The sequence below is a fragment of the Tupaia chinensis genome, unplaced genomic scaffold (assembly GCF_000334495.1).
Source record: "Tupaia chinensis unplaced genomic scaffold, TupChi_1.0 Scaffold148607_1, whole genome shotgun sequence".
Lineage (NCBI taxonomy): Eukaryota > Metazoa > Chordata > Mammalia > Scandentia > Tupaiidae > Tupaia > Tupaia belangeri.
This window is the reverse complement of record NW_006208456.1, coordinates 2,670,898-2,688,626: the sequence shown is the minus strand read 5'-3', so window position 1 is coordinate 2,688,626 and position 17,729 is coordinate 2,670,898. Positions and strand designations below refer to the sequence as shown.

The 17,729-nt window shown below is 51.7% G+C and overlaps 1 protein-coding gene across 1 annotated transcript in view; it reads left to right on the top strand.

The window, feature by feature from the left end:
- The window catches only part of LTBP2 (latent transforming growth factor beta binding protein 2), a 112,536-nt gene that overhangs the window by 63,867 nt on the left and 30,940 nt on the right, over window positions 1-17,729 (top strand). The window contains exons 11-15 of the mRNA XM_027769109.1: window positions 6-108; window positions 14,458-14,532; window positions 16,388-16,510; window positions 17,051-17,215; window positions 17,470-17,685. Coding sequence (XP_027624910.1) covers window positions 6-108; window positions 14,458-14,532; window positions 16,388-16,510; window positions 17,051-17,215; window positions 17,470-17,685 — 682 coding nt within the window. The remainder of the gene's footprint in view (window positions 1-5; window positions 109-14,457; window positions 14,533-16,387; window positions 16,511-17,050; window positions 17,216-17,469; window positions 17,686-17,729) is intronic.

Sequence of the window (17,729 nt, the reverse complement as noted above, 5' to 3'; positions counted from 1 at the left end):
TTCAGTGTGCCAACCCCCTGCTGGAGCTGACTACTCAAGAGGACTGCTGTGGCAGTGTGGGAGCCTTCTGGGGGGTGACTTCATGTGCGCCGTGCCCACCCAGACCAGGTGAGTGCTAGGTGCCAAGGTCAAGGATTATTGGGAAGCGCTCGCAGAGCCTGGCCTCTGCAGGGTACCTCATTCAACCCCGCAGGGTTTCAGAGGCCAGGCAGGTGGAACAGGCTGGTGAGCTGTGTAGGCTTTCCAGATCTGCCTGCAGGGTGCTTGCAGCCAGCCTCTAGGCTCCTGATGGCTCCTCCAACTCTGCTTCTCTGCAGGGCACAGCCCAGCCCACCTGTCCTGGCTAACTGCCCGTAAGGGCCCCTCCTCAATGTCATTCTTGCTCAGATTTTAGGGATCCTGTTCAGTGCCCCCTCCCACATACATCCCTGCCCAGATATCAGGAGCTCAGAGGTCTTGATTTGGTGAATCAGTATTTGGTGACTCAACTTTTTCCTTATCTTCTCCCTGGAGGGACCCCGGGCCTCCATCTCACCTCACCTTCTGTTTGTGCCTTTGAACCGCCTTTGAACCGGGGTCGAACATACATTCCAGAATGTCCTCAGCCTTGGGGTACCCCAGTTCCCTGCCTCCTTTTGGGTGGCAGAGGAAGTCCTACCCTGTCTTCACTCATTCATTCAGCCAGTATTCACATGCGTCTTGTGTGCCACGTGCTGAGGATGCAGAGTGCGCAAATGCCCATTCATCAGCTCGTAGGCCTTGGTCTTGCAGCTGGGATGAGGCGACCAGGTGCCTGTGCTGGAGCTTGGCCTCTGCCCACTTAGCCTGTCTCCCCTCTAGGCCTCATTCCCAGGCCTGGGCCTGGGCCTGGCGTGTGTTACTTTTGCCCGTCAGCAGTGGACTTGGAGAGTCGGCTTTGTGGGGGGCCTGGACGGAAGCCCAAATATGGGAGGGACAGGACTGTTCCTAACATCAGACTCCGCTGGAGCAGTGACTGTATTTTCCAAACTAAAAATAAGTGCAGACGATTTCACCGTGTGGTAGCATTTTCAGTGAAGCAGCAAAGAGTGGTGTTCAGCTCTAGGCCTGAGCACGCGTTCCATACCAGGTAGCCGGCCTCCAGCCCTGCCCGCCAACCTTTCTGCTCAGCTTCTTGCTCTGTAAAATTGGGGCAGTAATAATGCCAGCCTCATGGGCCTGCTGGTGGGTTTAAATGAGCTGATGCCTGTGCTTAACCTTGGGTCAATAAACCATAGCTATTACTATTACTATTATTATTAAAAGGTATCCCTTGAGAAAGGGAGAAGGACACACTGGCCCACAGGAAGGAATGTATTGAACAGCTCAGCCTCTCTCCTGTTGACCACTTTTCTTCTTTTCCTTGTTTTCCTTCCTCCTTCCCACCAGCCTGACCCTTGAGACTTCTATACCCCACATTCTATTTAGCCAACAAGTATTTACGTTGGCCAGGCCCCTGTACCCACAGCACGCAGGCCCTGGACAGAGAGTGGAGAGTGGGGAGAGACAGGGCCTCCCTCTCCAAGCGCACTATCTGGTGGGGGCCATAGACAGTGGGTGGGCATCAGAAATAAGGAGGAGAGTGCTGTGGGGATACAGACAGTGGGACTAGGGCCACCCGTGGATCCTCTAGCACCTTTGTGCGAATCAGGAAAGGATGCTTCTCCTATTTTTCAGAATCACGAACATAAATCTACAAATCCGGGATGCCAGGTTTCCTGAGCTGTGGTACTTTTGTGCAATGCACAGCCTACACGTGTGTACGCTGTGGGGCAGGGGCTCCTTTGCTTGAGCTGAGGGGGGCTGGGAAGCTTCTTAGAGAAACTGACATCCAGGATGAGATCTGAAGAATGATTGGGGTAGGGCAGCCAAAGAGGTGACAAAGTCCAAGGATTATGGGAAGCCTTCACTTAGACGTCACAGAACAGGAGAGTAGGCCAGAGGCTGCCTGGCCACCGCCTGCCCCGCTCCTGGTCCCAGTGGAGGGCCAGCCTCATGAGCTCAGCACAGTCGATACCCAAAGAACCTGCCCTGGTAAAGGCAGCCAGCCTCATCCAGCCTGTGGTGGTGAATGCAGGAACAGAGACGATGCCCCGCATGCACACATGGGTACAGAACACCAGTTGCACCCCCAGGTACCCCTGCCCCTCCCTGAGGCCTAGGTGGCAGCTTCTGGCAGCATCCCTCCCCCACTGTGCTCAGAACAGCCCAGCAATCTGAACACCCAGGGTACAGACCCTGAAATGCCAAGCATTCCAGCACACTGAACAAGAAATAACAAAGGCCAGGGCAACGTAAACATTTAAACGGCATTAAAGTGCAGCTGGGCATTGTATAGAGAACGGGCAAGACACGGGGAACCTTGTTTGTGTTGATAGGGTGCCAGCCACCAGCTCCGGCCTGAGCCTGGGGCTGGGCCAGGGATGTTTCTTTAAGTAGTCATGACAGGCAAGCTACTGTGTGAGAATCAGGAAGAGACGGGAGCTGCTGGGGTGGGCTGGGGGGGTGTGTTGGCGACACTGGCAGGACCTCTGGGTTCTGGAGCGTCCTTGACCCTAGTGGCTGTGCCCTTCAGAGCCTCTATTCTCTGATACGATTGGGCTGTGACTCTCGGGGAAGGCTTTGTCATGCCAAGGAGGTGGTCAGGCAGAATCAGGTGGTGATGGGAGTAAGCGAGGGAGCAGCCTGGGAGCACGTGCCTTCATGGCTTCCCCTCTCACACCTGTGGCTTCTGAGGCTCTGGGCCGGACTGGCGAGAAGGTCCCTGTAGAATGCTGCTGCTTTTTAGAGAATACACTTCTTTCTTTAAATGATTTTTTTAGGTTTATTTATTTTATTCATGATTGAAAGTATATGCATGTGCACGAGAGAGGGCAAGGGGAGAGGGAGAAGGAGGGGGGAGAGAAAAGAAAAGCATCCTTGGTAGGGTCTGTTCAGGCCACGGTTCCCTTCCTCCAGCTTGTCACATCTTGGGCAGGTGCATGCGTACCTGGTGCCTTTCAAGCCACTGGGCCAGGAATCCAGACCCGTAATTGGCATGGCAGACCAGTGCTACCAACTGTACCTCCAGCCTGGGCTGCTCTTTTCTTTTTTCTTCTTTTTTTTTCCTTCCTTCCCTCCCTTCCTTCCTTCCTCTTTCATCCTTTCTTTCTTTGCTAGAGGGCACATGCACTTGCTGGAGAGTGAGGGAAAATGAGAAAGCACCACCACCCCCCCCCGACACACACGTAAGACATGGTCATGCCTCAATCCTTTCTTTTCCATTTCTGCCTTCTTTCGGGATTTGGGCATACACACACATACACCTGGCGTGTTTCTCAAGTCGCAAGTCTGGGATTCAAACAGCACAGCTGGCCATATGGGATCCAGCCTCTTTAACCACCAGGCCCCAGGCTGGTCCACTAGTGCTGTTTCTGACATGGAAAAAGACTGCCTTGCAGTCTCAGTGGCATAGCACAGACGTCCCTCCTCTTCCATAACACCCTCTTCCTCAGGGAGATGGCTTGGAGAGTCAACCTGACTGACCTATGGTTCCCTCTTCCCTTCCCTCGGAGCGATAGATGCACAATATGCCCAGCTGACCCTCCAGGTCCCAGCTCAGTGCCTCTGCAGTCCCCCTGCCAGACTCTCCAAAGTCATTTTGATTGAGGCCATGTTTTTGAGTTTACATCTGTGAGAGACATCTGGGTTGACTGGAAAGTTGGCTGCTACCCCATCTGACTTGGCACCAGCTGTGTCAACCCCAAGGCCCCTTTGCTGGGACAGGCGGGGCTGACGCTGGGCTCAAGGCCTGCAGTGGTGGGCTCCAGCTGTTTGCCACGAGATCGTCTTACGGTCTCTCTGGCATGAGATGCGTTCACCTCAGAACTCAGGCCCCACCCTGTAGCTCCAGCAAGAACCAGTTCTCTTGCTCTGCCCCTCAAGAAATTCTCCATCTTCCCCTCTTAAAAACCAGAATAGCCACCAATTACTGAACTCCATGTTCTGCTGGCCTTTTACCGTTTAATTTGCACAACCACTTGCAAGCTAAAGGTCTTTAACCCCATTTGGCCGATGAAGAAAATGAAGCTCAGAGAAGGCTGAGAACTTGTCCAAGGTCACACAGCCAGGACAGGGGAGGCTAAGAGCCGCCCCATAGTGTGTGTGTCTCACCCAACCAAGATCTTCTTAATCATTCTGGGGCAACCTGGGCCGGCCTGAAGGATACAAAAGTTAGGATAATACACTGGAATTTCATAGCAAGGGGATGTACGCCAGGGATGTATTTCATGAGTTACTCAGGCATGAAAGATAACGTTTGTCAAGAAGATTGGGGTTGAAGAATCAGGAAGATTAGGGACCAGCAGTTGGCGTAAGGGCTATGTAGCTGGACTCCCATGTAGTCGACCATGGTTTGAGTCCTGGACCCAGTGGCTTAAACTCACGCTGGGCGTGTGTGCATGAGTGCCCAAGATCCCAAGAGGAGAATGGAAGAGAAGGGATTGCGGTATGGCCATCACCCCAGGGGGGTGATTCCTTGCTTTCCGTCTCTCTCTCTCTCTTTCTCTCTGTCTTCCTGATGAGTGCACATGCCCTGTAGCAAAACCCTCTCCAAAAAAAAGGGTCAGGCAGATTAGCAACATACAGCCCAGGCCCAAGAGTTAGTCGAGACATATTGAATGAACTGCCCTGGTGAAGATGAGTACACATGTTCTGTGTGGTTCTAGAGAGATGCAGCTGTTTCTGGTAAGCAGAGCTCAATTCAAAAGTGAGTACAAAGGATGACTTAATTAAAACTGCAGGGGCTTGGGGTCTGCAGGTGGCGTGGTAGTTGAGGCACTGGACTCCCACATGGTTGACTGTGGTTACAGTTCCAGACCTGGCGGCTTGCTTCCTCACTTTCCCTCTCTCTCTCTCTGTCTTTCTCTGGTCAAGGTAAAAAAACTAATAACAATAAAGTTAAATTAAATAATTCTATATTTTTTAAAAAGGCATTTATTAAAAAAAAAAAAAAGAAACTGGAAGGACTGGACCAGTATAAGGCTTAATAGTTAATCACTGGACTCCCATGTAGTTGACCACAGTTCAAGTCCCAGACCCGGTGGCTTAAAACTCACACTGGATGCATGTATGTATCTAAGATCCTGAGAGGAGAATGAAAACGGGAGTGCAGTGTGGCCATTCCTCCTGGGGGGTGATTTCTTGCTTTCTATCTCTCTGTTTCTCTCTGGCAAGTACATGTGCCCTATAGCAAAAATCTCTCTAAAACAAAAACAAACAAAACCTGTGAGGATGTTAAGGCAGCTGGTAGCGTGGAGGTTAAGGCAGCTGGATCTCACATGGCCAATTCTGCAGTTCTAGTCCTAGACCCAGGGGCTTAAAAACCATGCTGGGTCCATGTGTGTGCATGCCCCAAAATCCTGAGATGAGAAGGGATTGCAGCCTGGCCCTCCCTCAGGGGGTGATTTCTCCCTTTCTCTCCCTTGCTGTCTCTCCGGTGTGTACGTGCGCCCTGTGACAATCATCTAAGACAACAAAAAAAAAAAAAAAAAAAAAACACAACCCAGCAATAAAATGAGTTGTGTCTAGAAGACCTGCGTTCCCCGTTGCAAGGAGCTGCCTACGGAGAACAAGGAGTTGGGGGAAGACAATTGCTCTCTGAAGGACTGAGCATATACATACATTCTTGAAATTCTCAACAGAAAGAAAGCTTTGGTTGGGTTTGGTTGGGTTGCGCCACTTGCCCACAAGGGGTTAAGTTATAGGCATAGGTCTGTGATGCCAGGCCTCAGAGCCGGTAGGTGCATGAAGGTGCTATGGGCATGAGAGGGAGATCGGAACAGAGAGTGGCGACACGTCATAGCGTCACCACTATTATCACTGCTGTTATTCAGAGAACCTGCAAGTGCCAGGCGCCATGCTAAATATGTTCTCATTTCATTGCATCCTAACAATGTTGCTAGGCTTTACATGCCATTGCCACCCCCCCCCCTTTTTTTTAGAGAGAGAGAGAGATTTTTGCTATAGGGTATGTGTGCTTGCCAGAGAGACAGAGAAACAGAGATAGAAAGTGAGAAATCACCCCCCCCCCAGAGAGGATAATCACACCACAATCCCTTCTCCTCCATTCTTTTCTTATTTTCTTAAAGAATTATTTATTTAATTTTATTTATTCATTCTTCTTCTTCTTCTTTTTTTTTTTTTTTAATTTGACCATAGAGAGACAGAAAGAGGGGGAAAATGAGAAAGCAAGTCACCAGGTCTGGGACGCAAACTTTGGTCGTCCATGTGGGAGTGTCCAGCATCTTAACCACCATCCCACCTGCTGGTCTCCTTCCCTCCATTTGTATCTTGGACTTTTGGGCATACATGCACACACTCCCGAGGACTCGAACTGCGGTCACACATGTAGGAGTCCAGCGACATAACTATTATGCCATCTGCTGGTCCCCCCCCCCTTTTATCTAATTTGCTGTAGGCTGTGTGTGCTCACCAGAGAGACACACAGAGAGAAAGGGAAAGTGAGAAAGCACATGGGGGATGGTCACGCCTCAATCCCTTCTCCATTCTCCTCTCAGGATTTTGGGCACACATGCACATGCCCAGCATGTATTTCACGCCACCAGTTTTGAGACTGAAGCTGTTCAGTTAGCCGTGTGTGATCTAGACACCCTAACCATCACACAATTGTGGATATGGCCCCTCATTATCCCTATTTTTCAGAACAGTGTATTAGGCCTGAAACTCCAAGTCTATCTGACTCCAGAACCCTGCTTTCAACTGCTCTGTAATTTCCCGTCTTATGTACGTGGCTCAGGCATTTGCTAAAGGAGAGGACCTCAGCTTGGGGAACAGCTGTTTGGAGGTGGGGCCCCTGTTCTCTGGGACTCTGGGTGACATGCTCAGTCTCCTGCCCTAAAGAAATGAGACTTTCAGAGTTCTAGTTGTCAGGCTGAAAGGCAGTGTTTATTTGGCTAGGGGATGTTCTGAGAGCCTCTTCCAAGGGACTTGAAGCCTCCTGGGAGTTACGCCTCAGGCTGAAGTTAGCACCCTCCCCACCCCAGCAAGGCTGGGTGTTGCTGACTCGTGGCATCTCAGGCTTGGAGAACTCCAGGGAAAAGGGGGCAGGGCAGGGGTGACTGACAGGACCCCTGTCCACTTCACTGTTTGTGGTGACTAATTCCAGTGCCGCTCAGCTGACACTCAGAGGCCCTTCGGGGTGGGATGTCCATAATCACTGGGGTATCCACTGGCACTTCACCGAGGAGGAAAATCTGAGTAGTGAACCTTAGGACAGTGCCGCACTATGACAAGTACTGTGCTCAGAGTTTTACAAGCTTAAGTTCACGATAACCCTTGGGGAAGGACTAGTCATCCCCATTTTACTCATAAGAAAACGCAGGCTCAGAGAGGTTGGGTAATTTGCCCAGATCCATCCAGCTCCTAAGGGGCAGTAGACTAGCATGCTGTTCCTGAGACTGTGGTGCCGGGAGGAAGGGAAGGCGGGAAGGAAGGAAAGAGGAAGGAATGAGGAAGGAAGGAAGGAAGGAAGGAAGGAAGGAAGGAAGGAAGGAAGGAAGGAAGGAAGGAGAATGTGGGAAACAGCTACAGGGATGTACCAGACAGCCTGCTGGGTTCAGTCTGACTGGCATTGTCACAGCAAAGCTCATTCTCACAACAGCTTAGTTTCTGTTCTCATTTCTCCTTTCTTTTTCCCTTCTTTTTCTTTCTTCTTTTTTCCTTCTCTTTTGCGTGCACTCTCTCTCTCTATCTCTCCTCCCTCCCTCCATTCCCTTCCTTTTCTTTTCTTTTCTTTTCTTTTCTTTTCTTTTCTTTTCTTTTCTTTTCTTTTCTTTTCTTTTCTTCTTTTTCTTCTTTCTTATTGCCAGAGGCCATGTGTACTGCCAGAGAGAGACAGACAGACAGAGAGGGGAGGTGAGAAAGCACTTCCCAGTGGAGTGTGGTCATGCTGCAATCCCTTCTCCTCCACTCCTCCATCTTCTCAGGATGTGGGGCTGGGATTAGGAACCTCAGTCAGCCATGTGAGATCTGGCTCCCTTAACCACTAGCCCCTGACCCCATTTCTGCAGATGAAAAAATTCAGGCTGAAAGGGGTTCAGAAATGTGCCTAAGTCACACAGCAGGTCAGAGTGGAGCCACTAGACAGGGTCTTGGCCTCACACTGTCTCTCCTAGGGAGGAGAACTTCCTCTCCAGCTTATACACCTGAGGTTTGCAAATCAAGAGCCGGCTCATAAGCGCTGTGGAATGAAGCTTGGCCTCGTCGGGCATGTGTGTCTGTCTCCTGAGCACAGTGGGTGTGTGGAGGGGCCTTCCACATCTCCCTGATGCAGACAACTGTCATCACAGGCTGAGATTGGCATGACTTATAACAGCACTGTGGCCAGACACATGTCTTCACCGTCTCCTCCCCAGCTCTCCCCACAGAGTCAGGGCCAAAACTGTCTCAAGCGATTAGATCGCGTTTGCTGAGGGCTCCCTGGGAGTCCCAGCAGCCAAGGAAGAGGACTAGCAAGGCAGGGGCAGGCTGCCACCACAGACCCCTCTGCGTCTTCCCCAGGCCTGGGAGCCACTGAGGAGCACAGAAGACCAAGGTCAAGGACCAGAAGACCACGTGGCCCCACTCTTCTTACCATCACCCCTACCCACACCTGCCCTACAGTTTCACAGGCATTTTGTACTGTTCAGACTCTTTGGGGTTCAGGTTGATCTCAACTGATTCCTTGGCAGCAGGTTTGACTTTCCTGAGTCTAAGGGCCCCAACTATAAGGGCACCCAGTTGCCTAAGGGTCTCCTTGAAACGTCTGTGGGGACCACAGTTTAGTCATTCTCTCAAGAGTACGCACTCAGGGAACCAGCAGTTAGCGTAATGGCTATGTCGCTGGATTCCCACGTAGTCGACCGCAGTTCGTGTCCCGGACCCGGTGGCTTAAAACTCACGCCGGGCGCGTGTGCGTGCATGCCCAAGATCCCGAGAGGAGAATGGAGAAGGGATTGTGGCGTGACCATCCCCCCTGGGGGGGTGATTTCTCGCTTTCTGTCTCTATATCTCTCTCTGTCTGTCTGGCGAGCGCACGCGCCCTACAGTGAAAATCTCTCCAAAAAAAAAAAAAAAGAGTACACACTCACAGATTCTCTTGTCTCTGCTCACTGACCTTTTATGGTATCCTTGATCCGGCTAAAGGGCCATAAGGGCAGGACAATGTCTTCACCACTTCTGTCACTCCCGCCTGCACTTTTGCTATATGTGTTGTGGAGTATCTGTCAAGTACATGGTTAGTTCCCCTGACCTTCTTCTCAGTATTCCTACATTTTTTTTCTATTCCCTCTCCTGATCCCTTGCGGATAAAAAAAAAAAAAAAAAAAGGAGGTGGAGAGTCCCCAGGAAGGGTGACAGGCTTTCTGCTGGGGAGGCATCTTCTGGTGGCCTCTGACCCTAGGGTTCTCTGCCTAGGTAATGCCTAAGGCTTGTCATAAATTCATTTATTTATTGACTTGGAGGCAGTGGAGAGAATGGAGCCACCTGGAGCTGGATGGCCTGGGTTCACAATCCCAGCTCCATTACCAGCAAGGTGCCCATGGGCGTGTTTCCTAACCTCTCTGTGCCTCAGTTTGCTCGTCTTTAAAGTACAAACATCGTAAGTACCTCCAAAGGCTGTTACAAGGGTCAAATAAGCTAATGTACTAAAGCCTTTAGAGCAGGGCCTGGCCTGCACTGAGTGCCGTGTTTGCGTTCACTATTAGTGTTTGGTCCCGTGTTGACTGAGCGCCCACACTGCCCAGGTGCTGTGCTCGGCACCAGAGACTCGGCAAGGATGAGAGAGATGAGAGTTCTGTCCTCACGGAGCTTGTGCGTCAGTGGGGAGAAGGGGAGAAAGACAAGCAGACAGGTGGTCCAGCACAGCACGTTAAACATGTGGCCAGGGAAGGCTGACAGGTGTTGGGGACACTTGGAGGAGCACTTGGCCCAGGTGACAGGGACAGAGAATCCCACAGCTCACTGGCTGCTGAATTCTCATCCCGAGCCACGTGGTTATCTAAACTTCTGCTTTCTTTCTCCCAAGGAGAAGTAGTCAACTTTTCTGGATTGAATACTGCCCTTGTTCTTGTAGAAGCAGAAACTAGGATTGTAGACAGCCCCTAGGAGGTGCAAGGAAAGGGCACCGAGGACCCTGAATTGGGGCAGGAGGTGGAGGTTGTAGGCAAAATGGGAGCTCCACCAGGTAGTGGCTTGGTATTTCTCCCTAGAAAGCATTGCCCAGCCAGCATGTTCTCTTCAGCCAGCAAGAGGACAGAGTTCCCCGGCTGAGGGAGAAAACCTTTTTTTTGGTTTAGTTTAGTTTTTGCCTTAGAGCATGTGTGCTCACCCTCCAGGGAAGATAGTCACACTGCAGTCCCTTGTCCTCTATTCTCTTCTTGGGATTTTGGACACATATGCTCACACATCTAGCATGACTTTTCAGGGCCCTGGGTCTGGGACTCGAACCTCATAGTCACCTATGTGGGATCAGGCCACTTTCACCTCTATACCGCCTGGCTGGCTCAGGAGCAAATCTCTTTATGGAAAAGGTCCACACATCTCTCCAGACTAACGAATGCACCCAGGTCTTCTCGGCCTTCTGCAGGTGCCGGCGGCGGTTCCACTCTTGCTCCCCAATCTAAGCCCAGCTCTCTGTCACTCCCCTCCTGATACGGAGATCCTCTGCTGACCCTTGCTCTCTTGCCAGCTGGAGAGGTGGCAGTGCTGGCCTGCTGGTCCCTCAGATCTCTTCCTGTCTCTCCTCTCTCTCGGCAGTGGAAAGGATGCGGCCTTCTCAGTCAGAGGCCTGGGTATAGCCCTGGCTCAACACCAGCCAACTTTCTTGCCCTGGCAAGTAACTGAACCTCTTTGAGCCTCACTGTCCTAATCTATGAAATGGGAATGACGATCCCTGCCTTACAGAGTTACCATTGTGAGAAACAGCTGCCTTACCGCTCTGCAGCTTCCTGCAAATGTCATCCTCAGTCAGTGCTCTGTCATCAGCCTAGTGATTCTCTTTTTTTTAATTATTTTTATTTTTGTATTATTAATATTATTTAATTTGGCTAGAGAGAGAGAGAGAGAGAAAGGAAAAGTAAGATAGCAAGCTACCAGGTCCAGGACTTGAACTACAGCCAGCCATGTGGGAGTCCAGTGCCTTAACCATCAAGCCATCTGATGAGCCCTGCTTTGCATTATTCTATCCCATCTTCTGGCCTCCAAAGTGTTCTGAGTTTCTCCAAACAGCACCTTCTCCTTCCTCCTCTCTGTCCTCAGTCCATACCATGCCAGAGACACACACATTTCCCAGCCTCACTCCCTTCTCTCTGTCCCAATCTCCGCAACTCGGAATCCACATTTACAGCCACGCAAGCAGGTTTCTAGGCTAGCCCAGTCCCTGCGGTGGAACATGCAACCCACAGCAGGACAGTCCACAGCAGGGAAAAATGTTGGAACTTCAGTGTAGATTTTTTAGTCTTAAAAAATTTCAGCTTTCCTAATTTATGTCCTCACTTGGTCTGTTCATATGTCAGACTGTCACACGTCATGTCTGGCACACGATGTGTCCTTAGGGAAGAGCAGAAGTTCCAAGAAAATCCAGTGCCTCCTTACGTTTGTGTTTGGCATATTACGAGAGCACAACCCACAGCGCTCGGAGTCCTGGACTTTTCCAGTTGTTTATGTTGTCCACCGTGAACTCAACCAACCTTCGCAGAGTGGAAAGGTGTCTCTAAAAGCTCCTTGCAAAAAGAACTGTGGATTCAAAATAATACTTGGAATGCAACCTTATACAATTATTAAAAGGTGAGGTACTGGGCAGCCGGTGGTGTGGAGGCTAAGGTGCTGGATCCCATATGGCTGACTTCATGGTTCAAGTCCTGGACTTGGTGGCTTGCAAAGCACGCCATGTGCATGTGTGCCCAGTATTCCGAGAGGACTATGGCAGAGAAGGGATTGGGGCGTGGCCATCCCCCCGAGGGTGATTTCTCACTCCACCTTTCCATTTTCTCTCTCTCTCCAGTGAGTGCACATGCCCTGTAGCAAAACTAAAAAAAGGCAATACTGACCCTTCTCAGATGGCCACTAACATGTCATGAGCCACATTAGAAAGTAGAAATCATTACAGCATGTCAGATATGACCCAAAATGTACCCAAGGATCCAAATGATCAAGAATGCTGTATGAGGGACCAGCAGTTAGTGTAATGGCTATATCGCTGGACTCCCACGTAGTCGACTGCGGTTCGTGTCCCAGACCCGGTGGCTTAAAACTCATGTCAGGCGGGGAACCAGCAGTTAGCGTAATGGCTGGGTCGCTGGACTCCCACGTAGTCGACTGCGGTTCGTGTCCCAGACCCGGTGGCTTAAAACTCATGTCAGGCGGGGAACCAGCAGTTAGCGTAATGGCTGGGTCGCTGGACTCCCACGTAGTCGACTGCGGTTCGTGTCCCAGACCCGGTGGCTTAAAACTCATGTCAGGCGGGGAACCAGCAGTTAGCGTAATGGCTGGGTCGCTGGACTCCCACGTAGTCGACTGCGGTTCGTGTCCCAGACCCGGTGGCTTAAAACTCATGTCAGGCGGGGAACCAGCAGTTAGCGTAATGGCTGGGTCGCTGGACTCCCACGTAGTCGACTGCGGTTCGTGTCCCAGACCCGGTGGCTTAAAACTCATGTCAGGCGGGGAACCAGCAGTTAGCGTAATGGCTGGGTCGCTGGACTCCCACGTAGTCGACTGCGGTTCGTGTCCCAGACCCGGTGGCTTAAAACTCACGCCGGGCGCGTGTGCGTGCGTGCCCAAGATCCCGAGAAGAGAATGGAGGAGAAGGGATTGCAGCACAGGCATCCTCCAGGGATGGGGGAGTGATTTCTCGCTCTCCCCAACCTTGTGCCACTAGGAGTTAAAGCCAGAGAAAACCAATGACCGCAGGACATCGTCACGCAGCTGACTTTAAAACCTTTAAAGCATACTGATATCGTTCCATGGGCTAAGGTCTGGGAATACTGCTCGTACTGAGAACTGCTGGCTATCTCTTGGCAAAGGAATTAGCAAACCTAAAATGAGTAGTTTCTTCTTCTCCTCCTCCTCCTCCTCCTCCTCCTCCTCCTCCTCCTCCTTCTTCTTCTTCTTCTTTTAACAAAAAGTTGGTACTACACATTCGTTGCTCTTTTTCAGGTGGCTGTCAGAGCTGTGCTACCTGCTAGAGCTTTTCAAGGTTGATACACCAGTCTGTCACATCAGAGTAATAGAGATATTTTCCCTATTTTAATTTAATGTCAGTTGTTTAGGTTTTTAATCTCTGTAAAGTCAGGGAGAAATGTGAAATCAAGAACAGATGTGGGGGCCAAAAGGTGACATAGTGGTTAAGGTGCTGGACTCCCATGTAGTCAAGCGCAGTTCAAGTCCTGAACCCAGCAGCTTAAAACTCATGCCAGGTGTGTATGCATATGCATGTCCAAAATCCTGAGAGGAGAATGGGCTGCAGTGTGGCCATTCCCCCCCCCGGGGGGGGTGATTTCTTGTTTTCTATCTCTGTCTCTCCAGCAAGCACACACACCCTATAGCAAAAATCTCTAAAAGGAAGAGAAAGAAAGAAAGAAAGAAAGAAAGAAAGAAAGAAAGAAAGAAAGAAAGAAAGAAAGAAAGAAAGAAAGAAAAGAAAAGAAAAGAAAAGAATGGATTTGTGGGGCCACTAGAGAGTGTGGTAGTTTAAGGTGCTGGTCTCCCACATGGCTGACCAGGGTTCAAGTCCTGAACCTAGCAGACTGAAAATCACATCAGGCATGTGTGCATGTGTGCTCCAAATCCCAGGAGGAGAATGAAGGAGAAGGGATTGCAGCAGGGCTGTCTCCCCTGGAGGGTAGTTTCTCACTTTTCCTCTCATTGTCTCTCTGTCTCTCTCCAGGGAGCACATGTGCTTTGTGGCAAAAATCTTAAACAAAAAAGTTACTCTTTTAGTGACTTTCAAGTATGCAATACACTGTTATGTTATTAACTACAGTCACTGAGAGCTTTTGAGGTTACTTCTCCCGACTAACTGAAGTGTTGTACCCGCTGACCAGCATCTCCCCACTCCCACTCCAGCCTGACCTCGGTAACCACCATCCCACTCTGCATCTCCAGCTCACCTTTTGTAGATCCTGCATATGAGGGAGCTCGTTCAGTATTTGCCTTTCGGTGCCTGGCTTACTTCACTTGGTATCTTTTTAATAAAAGCCTCCTTTTATTAAAAGGTTTCTAATAAAAGCTGAGAGGAGCCTGGCGAGAGCAAGGAGGCACAGCTGTCCAGGGTGAAGGCTTGGGGGTTGGGGGCCCACAGCTGCTGAGCAGGTTGGACATCCAGTCTGCACCCTGCTTCCCAGCACGGGTGACAGAGGACCCCGAGAGCCCTCCAGTGAGCCCTGTCATATCTTCACTCCTCAGCCTCCCCAGTGATTGAAAATGGCCAGCTGGAGTGTCCCCAGGGGTACAAGAGACTGAACCTCACTCACTGCCAAGGTAAGGGTGACCTGTGCCAGGGCTTGGGGAGGGAAATGATGAAATCAGCTGATGCAGGGGCACACCTGCCCCCCAGATGGGAGGAGTGGCCATCGCTACCTGTGTGTTATCCACCTCTAAGCCCCAGCCTGGGGGAGCCACAAGGCCTGCTGGTTCCAGGGGCCTAGGAAAGTCAGGGACTTGCTTGAGAATGACAGAGGGAGCCACGGTACTGAGCCCTTCTCGCCATCTTCCCCACTCCCACCTAAACATGGCTCAGGTGCCTCTTTGGGGCTGTATGGTGCCGCGTCTGAAGGTGTCACCCCAAGCCACACATCCACTCACCTCCTGGGCTGGTCTCCCCGGAACAGAGGGATTCTGACTCTAAGGTACAAGATCAAGTCAGCCCGAGGGGGTAGGAACCTCTGTGGAATCTTCCCAGCAGAGCCCCTTGAGCTGCCCGGCCCTCCCTCCCACGTGCCTCACCCCATAGCCAGGAAGGAGCAAGCAGAGGGCACAGGCGACAGGCATGGGGGACCATGAGGTGCAGTCACAGCCTTGACCTTGCTGGCCTGGTTGATGGGTTCTGTAATGACAGCCGTACCTGTGGTGGTCTATATTCGAGAGCCCACCGAGGGCCAAGCCCAAGGCTCCTTGGACAGGATAAGAAGTGGGGCTCAGGCATAGTTTTGTCACTGCTAGGGTCAACTGGGGGCAAGGAGTGGAACCAGGATGATGGAGGGCCAGGAGCCTTCTCTGAACAGACCCAGGCTCTGAGCAGGAGCCCTGGCTGACAGGGGGCCTGGCAATAGGTGTGATAGGAACGGGGCTTCCTGCCAGAGGGAGGCTCCTGGGGCTGGCGCAGCTTGTGGATAAAAAAAAGGTGCTTGGGTCAGCCCAAAGGGCACGCCTCTGGTCAAGTCTAGCCTGGGGTCAGATACCCTTAGGCATAGTGGACAATGGGTGTGGGGAGAAATCTGCAGTTTTGCCCTTGGAAGAAGCATCAGGACTATTCAGATTTCCCTGTCTGGAGCTTTAAAGTTATTTTCAGGATCTCAGATGATTTCTCTGCCCTTCTTCCACTGAATCCCCAGGATATAGGCCTCCTAATGTACCTCCCGTGTTTGAAAAACTGCACAAGCAACCTCTGGTCTTGGGGCAACGTGAGCAGCCTGCCTGGGGATGTGGAGACATGTGCTCCTGGATCATTCCTCTGCTCACCCTGGCTGCAGCCCCAGCCCCTCAGCATCAGCCTCTGGCCTCCCACCTCCTCTTCCTTGCAGGGGTCTCTGCTGCACCAGCTCAGTTTAAACATGTTCCCCAGCATCATGGGCCCTGCAGAGGTGCTCCAGGGACCTCCGAGGAAGGCTGGATAGGAGGGCCCTGGCTGCCCATTGGCCACTCTCCAGCCCAGACAGCTCCCTTGACCTGTTTCCTGTTGCATCCCAGCATGCCACTTAGCTGAGTGACTCTGAGCAGGTTTCTCCTGGAGCCTCAGTTTCTTCACCTATAACATGAGGACCCATGAGCCTCTCTGATAAAGCTGACTGTGAGAATTAAATGGGCTATCGTATATTAAATGCCCAGCCCAGTATGTGGCATATAAAAGACACTCAATAAATGGTAGTTCTTAATATTATCATTATTACTACATGCTAGTTATTGGACCAGGTGGTTTGCCATTTTTATTTACTTTATCCTTCTAGCAAGACTATCATCCTCACTTTACAAAAGAGGAAACCGAGGCACAGAGCTCACCAATGGCAGCTCTCTTGTCGTTTTATTTGGAGAAAGTATCTGAAGGTCTCTGCCTAGCCTCTCCCCTCCGCCAGGCCTCAGTGGGGCAGGCGCCTGGTCATCTCCCCCAACCCCACAGATATCAATGAGTGCTTGACGCTGGGCCTGTGCAAGGACTCGGAGTGCGTGAACACCAGGGGCAGCTTCCTGTGCACGTGCAGACCTGGCCTCATGCTGGATCCATCTCGGAGCCGCTGTGTGTGTGAGTGCTGGTAGGACCGGGGCCAAGGAAGGCTGGGAGGTAAGGTGGGACCCTCAGGTCCACAGGCAGGCCCAGAGCAATGATTTCACCCCTTGCCCAGGGCCAGTGTTCATATTCCATCTGCACTGGGCCTAATGTATGAAACTGATCTGCCCATGCTGTTAAAACAGAGGCAGCACAGGGGCAGGTGTGGAGCACACTGCTCCCCGCTCAACCCCAGGCACACACGAGGCCTTCAGTAAACATCGTAGACTCAGCATCTGGAGACTAGCAGCTCCATCCTCTCCTGCTCTCAGGCTCTACCCATGAGGGTGGGATTCAAGGGTCTCATCAAACAGATAACATGAGGAGAAGCTAAAACATTCCCCTACAGCTACCGTCCTAAGGTTCTATGAGCATTTCCAGGGCCCCAAGCCTCCACACTGAGTCCTGGCAGGCCAGTCTGCATGTGGCTGGCCACACCCCCAACACTGTGCGCCCTTCTGTGCTTTTCTCGCCTGCTGGCCACCTGCCCATTCCCACATGCTGTGTCTGTTGCAGCGGACAAGGCCGTCTCCATGCAACAGGGACTGTGTTACCGGTCACTGGAGTCTGGCACCTGCACCCTGCCTTTGGCCCAGCGAATCACCAAGCAGATATGCTGCTGCAGCCGTGTGGGCAAAGCATGGGGCAGCGAGTGTGAGAAGTGCCCCCTGCCAGGCACAGGTAACCCCCCTCTCCATCCCAGCTCTGACCACCGAAGGGCTTCCTCAAAGGCAGTGGCCATGTTCCCTGGCCTTGGGTAGGCCTCCCTCAAGCAGAAGAGTCTTCGTGTTCCCTCCTTGCTCATGTCCTTTCCCAGCCTGAGGGTCCTTTCCTCCTTGCTGCTACAGCTGTCTTATTCCCCAGAGGGAGGAAGGGAGGGCCCGGTTTCCTGCAGAGGCAGTGTCTCTCATGTCTCCTGGCCATTGGCTTTACAGAGACCTTCAGGGAGATCTGCCCTGCTGGCCACGGCTACACCTACTCAAGCTCAGACATCCGCCTGTCCATGAGGAAAGCAGAGGAAGAGGAACTGGCCAGGCCCTCGAGGGAACAAGGACAGAAGAGCAGCGGGACCCAGCCTGAGCCAGCAGAGAGGCAGCCCCTCCGGGCAGTCACTGACACCTGGCTTGAGGCCGGAACCAATCCTGACAAGGGTATCTGGACTGGGAAGGATGCCTGAGGGAGGCCCCTTTCCCTA